This window comes from Myotis lucifugus, unplaced genomic scaffold, assembly GCF_000147115.1.
Source record: "Myotis lucifugus unplaced genomic scaffold, Myoluc2.0 scaffold_2, whole genome shotgun sequence".
Lineage (NCBI taxonomy): Eukaryota > Metazoa > Chordata > Mammalia > Chiroptera > Vespertilionidae > Myotis > Myotis lucifugus.
In genome coordinates, this window is record NW_005871050.1 from 4,011,490 (window position 1) to 4,017,861 (window position 6,372).

The following is a 6,372-nucleotide window of genomic DNA, read 5'->3' on the forward strand; positions in this document are numbered from 1 at the left end:
CCCTTCCCCCCCCCGAGAATTGTCATTCCACTCCCTTTCTATGCCCCTGATTCTATTATATTCACCAGTTTACTCTATTCATCAGATTTTTTTATTCACTTGATTTTTAGATTCACTTGTTGATAGATATGTAATTGTTGTTCATAATTTTTATCTTTACTTTTTTCTTCTTTCTCTTCTTAAAGAATACCTTTCAGCATTTCATATAATACTGGTTTGGTGGTGGTGAACTCCTTTCGCTTTCTCTTATCAGTGAAGCTTTTTATCTGACCTTCAATTCTGAATGATAGCTTTGCTGGGTAAAGTAATCTTGGTTGTAGTTCTTGCTATTCATCACTTTGAATACTTCTTGCCCCTCCCTTCTGGCCTGCATAGTTTCTGTTGAGAAATCAGCTGACAGTCGTATGGGTACTCCCTTGTAGGTAACTGACTTTTTTTCTCTTGTTGCTTTTAAGATTTTCTCTTTGTCTTTTGCCCTTAGCATTTTAATTATGATGTGTCTTGGTGTGGTCCTCTTTGGATTCCTTTTGTTTGGGGTTCTCTGGGCTTCCTGGACTTGTAAGTCTATTTCTTTCACCAGATAGAGGAAGTTTTCTGTCATTATTTCTTCAAATAGGTTTTCAATATCTTGCCCTCTCTCTTCTTCTGGCACCCCTATAATTCGGATGTTGGGACGCTTGAAGTTGTCCCAGAGGCTCCTTACACTATCTTCATATTTTTGGATTCTTTTTTCTTTTTGCTTTTCCAGTTGGGTGTTTTTTACTTCTTCATATTTCAAATATTTGACTTGATTCTTGGGATCCTCTTGTCTGCTGTTGGATCTCTGTATATTATTCTTTATTTCAGTCAGTGTATGCTTAATTTCTAGTTGGTCCTTTTTCATATCCTCGAGGGTCTCACTAAATTTATCAGCAGTTTCCAGAAAATTCTTGAAAAACCTTATAACCGTGGTTTTGAACTCTATATCCAGCAGTTTGCTTTCCTCCATTTCTATCATTTGTGATCTGTTTCTTTGTCTCCAAATTTTTTATGCTTCCCTGTGTTGATAGAGTGGCTTTCTGTGCTAGGTGTCCTATAGGGCCCAGTGGCTCAGCCTCCCCAATTACCTGGGGTGGACACTCTTGGTGCACCCCTTTGTGGGCTGTGTGCACAGTCTTGTTGTAGTTAAGCCTTGATTGTTGTAGGTATCACTGGGAGGAGTTGACCTCCAGGCCAATTGTCTGTGAGAATCAGCTGTGTCTACAGTGGGAGAACTTCTGTGTTGAAGACACCCTTATGGGGCAAGACTTGCTTCAGTGGGGCTTTGGTGAGTCTGCCCCCTGAGTGTGTCCCTTATGGATCTGAGGAGTTTTAATCTGGATGGTCCCAATTTGACCACTGGGCACACTGGCTCTTGGATCGCTAAGGAGGTGCTAATTTAGCCTCTGCCTGAGGCTACCCAGCAGGAGCTATGGGGAGATCTGCAGGTCCCTCTTCCTTGTTTGGGTTTTGGAGGTGCCCAGATGAGGCCCAGCTGTGAAGCAATGCAAGCTGCTGTGGGGCCTTGGGCCTTCTTTTGGATGTCCTGGGTCTTTCTGACCCAGCTGCAATTTGTTAGGTAATTTTAGATCTCAAAGGGCCAGCCCATTCATATGCAAAAGCCTCTGCTAGCAGCTTGGGTGGGGCGGGGTCTCAGGGAATCAACAGGGCAGAGCAACAGCTCTGGCTGCTCCTCAGTCCTGCCCTAAGAGGTCCTGGGTCTCAGTGTCCTGGTAATCGCTGCCAGCACCTCTGAGAGAAAGCCGCCCTCGAGTTCCGCCCGCTGCCAGACAGTCTAGTTTCTCCCCATATAAGTCTGGGTCCCCAGAGACTCACCCGGAACTGGAGTCAGGGCTGTAGGGAACTTGTGCCTCCCTCCCGATTGCAAAAGACACCAGCGTCCTCCGTTGCCAGCCCCTTTCCGCGCGCTCGAGCCTCCGTACCTCTGCACTTTACTTCCGCACCTCCTCTGAGTCTCAGTGTGCTTTTCCCTTTCCTTCTAGTTGTAGAATTTCCACTCAGCCAGCCTTCCTGTGGTTCTGGATGATGTCTGTTTTGTCTTTTAGTTGTATTTTTAAAGTGGTTGTGCGAGGCAGCAATTTCAGGTGTTTACCTATGCCGCCATCTTGTTTTCTCTCCATAATCTTATATGGTCTAAAAGGGCCTCTCCTCTCTGCGATTTATTAATATAAAACCAGTTGTCAAAGGACATGAATAAGCAACTTACTAGATAGGAAATATAAAAAGATGGCCCCTCACTATTTTCAAAATACAAGTTAAAACAACAAGATAGCCTTTTTTGCCTTTTAAAATGACAACATTTTAGACAGAATACCAAGTTTTGATGGGCCTGTGGGGAAACAAGTCACTTTAATACACTGTTGGTGGAAGTACCAATTAGTACAGCCTCTCTCTCTTTTTGAAGGGCAATTTGCCAATATCTGTGAACATTTTAATTGTGTCTAATTGTGTATATGTTTTGATCCACTAAATCCATCTCTATCAATTTATTCTAAACAAATGTACATGTATACAAAGATGCAATGATGTATGTCTATCAATAAGTGGCTAGTTAAGCAATTATTACCTCTATACAATGGACTATTTAAAAAACAAGGTAGATCTATATAGTCATGGAGAGATGTCCAAGGTCTTATATTATGAACATGGAATCTTTTCTATTTATTTAGACCTTCTGTACTTTCTATGAGCAATGTTTATCATTTTAATGTAGAAGTCTTTCACCTACTTGGTTAATTTATTCCTACGTATTTTATTCTTTTAGATGCTATTATAAACAAAAATTTTTTTCTTAACTTCATTTTAGATTGCTCATTGCTAGAAATGAATTAGTGATATACATAGAAATATCACTAATGTTTGTGTGTTGATCTTGTATCCTGCAACTTTGATGAATTTGTTTATTAACTTAAATATTTTATTTGCAGATACTTTAGGATGGTGTATATGTAAGATCATATCATATCATCTATGAATAATTGGTGGGGTTTTTCCAGTTTGGATGCCTTTAATTTCTTTTTCTTGCCCAATTGCTCTGGCTATAACTTCCATGTAATGTTAAATAGAAGTGGTGAAAATTGGCATTCTGATCTTGTTCCTAATCCTCAAAGGAAGTTTTCAGCTTTTCACCATTATGTATGATGTTAACTGTGAGTTTTTTGTAGATGCCCTTTATCAGGTTATCTAAGTTCCCTTCCATTTCTAGTGAATTAAGTGTTTTTATCATGACAGGGTGTTGCTTTTTCTGTATCACATTGATCATTTTTTATATGTTCAACCACCCTTTCATTCCTGGAATAAATTCCACTTGATCAGTGCCGAAACCGGTTTGGCTCAGTGGATAGAGGCAGCTGGTCAATGTTTCTCTCTCATCGATGTTTCTAACTCTCTATCTCTCTCCCTTCCTCTCTGTAAAAAATCAATAAAATATATTTTTAAAAAAATTCCACTTGATCAGGATATATAATCCCCTTAATATACTGCTGGATTCGGTCTGCCAATATTTTGTCAAGAATTTTTAGACCTATATTCATAAGAGATATTGGTCTGAAACCAATACAAATAATATTGAATGTAAATTATAATTTTAAAAACTTTAAATAAATAATTTATCTAAACATTTTTGAAAGCTACATTTTTTTAAAAAAAAGCTGGGATAGCAATACTTATACTAGACAAAATAGACTTTAAAACAAAGGCTATAACAAGAAATAATGAAGGACCCAACAATTCCACTTCTGGGTATTTATCTGAAGAAACCCAAAACATAAAATCAAAAAATTATATGGTTCCATATGTTCATTGCAGCATTATTTACAATAGCCAAGATATGGAAGCAATGAAAGTGTCGATGAATAGATGAATGGATAGAGAAGAAGTGGTACATATATGCAATTAAATATGACTTGACCATAAAAAAATAATGTAATATTGCCATCCGTAACAACATGGACCTAGAGGGTATTGTGCTGAGTGAAAATAAGTCAGACAGGGAAAGACAAATGCCATATTATTTCACTTATATGTGTAATCTAAAAATATATATATAATAAATGAACAAGCAGACAAGAAACAGACTCATAGATAGAGCGAACATTTTGACAGTTGCCACATGGTAGGGGGTTAGGGGAATAAGGTGAAGGGGTTAAGAAGTACAAATTGTTAGTTACAGAATGGTCATGGGATATAAAGTACAACATCGGGAATATAATTAATAATATTGTAATGACTATGTGTGGTGTCAGATGTGTCCAAATTAATTGGGGTAATCACTTCATACGTTATATAAATGCTTAGTCACTGGGTTGTGCATCAGAAACTAATGTACAAAACTGTAATTAAAATATTAATAATTATTTTTAATGGAATAGAGAAAACATATTTTCTTGCCTTTAAAGAAACAGGCAGGGAACAGATAAATCAACATTTTAGTAGGCAGTCAAGTCCAGGTATGAGTTGCCACTATGCCTCATAGGTCCCATTTCAAGATTTAATATAAGAAACATAGTTTCCTATCAGGTTCTGCACACAGCAGGAAGCCAGTCAGTGTTTGCTATTGATGGTGATAATTTGCTATTTTTCCAGAAGATTAATTAGTTCTTAAATCTGTGGGCTGTTCAAATTAAACCCCAGGTATATTTTATCAGGAATTGTCACTCACTGGCATGTATGACCTTTTAGCTAAAGGCTGATATGATAAATAAGAATGGTATCAACTGGCCCTGGCTGGGTGGCTTACTCAGTTGGAACATCGCCCTGTACACCAAAAAATTGCAGGTTGAATCCCCCCGGTCAAGGTACATATGGGAGTCAACAAGTCCATGTTTCTCTCTCACATTGATGTTTCTCTCTCTTTCTCTTCCCCTTCCTCTCTGAAAAATAAATAAAAACATATCCTCATGTGAGGATTAAAAAAAAAAAGATTGCTCATTCTTTAAAAAAAAAAAAAAGAATGGTATCAACTGAAGTTAATGTGGATGACAATGCAGTTTTCCAAGACAAACTTTTTCTTAAGTCTCCAAATTACCTTCAGTTGAAAGGTCTTAATCATCTACTTGCTGCATAATAGAAACAAAGACAGAACCTATTTCATTCCTGTCACAGAATCAAGGCAAGGTCTGGACCTCCCCAGAACACATGCCTATATGTGAATAAGAGACCAGCTTTTGGAACACCTTATTTTCCTCATCTATAGTCTATGATTGCTGCCATATATGTATAATGGAGACAGAAAGATGGTTGCATCCAGGAGATCAAGGTTCAATTCCCAGTCAGGGCACATGCCCAGGTTGTGGGTTTGATCCCCAGTGTGGGGCGTGCAGGAAGCAGCCAATCAATGATTTCCTCTCATTGTTGATGTTTCCATCTATCTCTCTCCCCTCCTCTCTGAAATCAATAAAAATATATTAAAAAGATGGTTTCATAATGCTACAGTTAGATTTAAATAAAACATTATGCATAAGAGAAAAGAGCCCAAGAGAAAACGCAAAGCTTTGGTTAGGTGTGCATTAACCACCCAATGGCACTTCAGAGTTACATCAAGAAATCAAAAAGTGGAGGGGGGTCAAAAAGGTGGAGAAAATGGGAGACATCTGTAATACTGTCAACAACAAAGTAAACTTTAAAAAAAATAGTAGTCCAAGTTATCCACTTGAGCCCATGCACAATCCCGAGTGAATGGATTCATTTATTGAAATTCCAACTTGTCCTACAGCCCTACTGACCAAAAGGAAGTTATTGAGAGGCAGCCCAGCAATTTTTCAAATGGGCGTTTCTGTAACTTGCTGTACATGAGACATTGAAAGAGATAATAAGAATATATTTTCTTACCTGTGAGAAAGCTAAAACTGGACATGAGAATCAATCCATAAAGCCTCTGATACATGATATGTCCTTTCATTGTCTAAACCTGTTTTAAAAAAGTCAGAAATATGCCTAGCTCAGATTCAGAACAAACAATTTCTAGGTGTATGTGACCACCTTCTTCTCATTTCATGCAAGGATTGTTCCGATTGCTTAAAATCATGTCAGCCAGCCACAATATAGACGCTTACTTGCCTGAGTTATGCAGCTTGGCTGAAACCTCACAGATAGATTTATTTGCATAGCCATTCAACAAATTTTATTGAGTGCCTACTATGTGGAAGACACTGTGTTACACACTGGGAATACAGTGCTGGAAAAACAAGACAGAGATACCTGCCCTCATTGGGAAATCAGACATCAAATACATAATTACAAAATGTGATTTTATTCAACCTTTATGTACACAACTTTAAAACAACAACTCTGGTTTTAACGGTTTTAACAAGCCTAAATTTTTTGAAGGAAGCA

The 6,372-nt window shown here is 37.9% G+C and overlaps 1 protein-coding gene across 1 annotated transcript in view; it reads right to left on the reverse strand.

Annotated features, from left to right (window-relative positions):
• ADGRG4 (adhesion G protein-coupled receptor G4) overlaps nt 1-5,938 on the reverse strand; it is a 114,031-nt gene extending 108,093 nt beyond the window's left edge. The window contains 1 exon segment of the mRNA XM_023757139.1: nt 5,869-5,938. Coding sequence (XP_023612907.1) covers nt 5,869-5,938 — 70 coding nt within the window.
• Nucleotides 5,939-6,372: the final 434 nt, after the last annotated feature.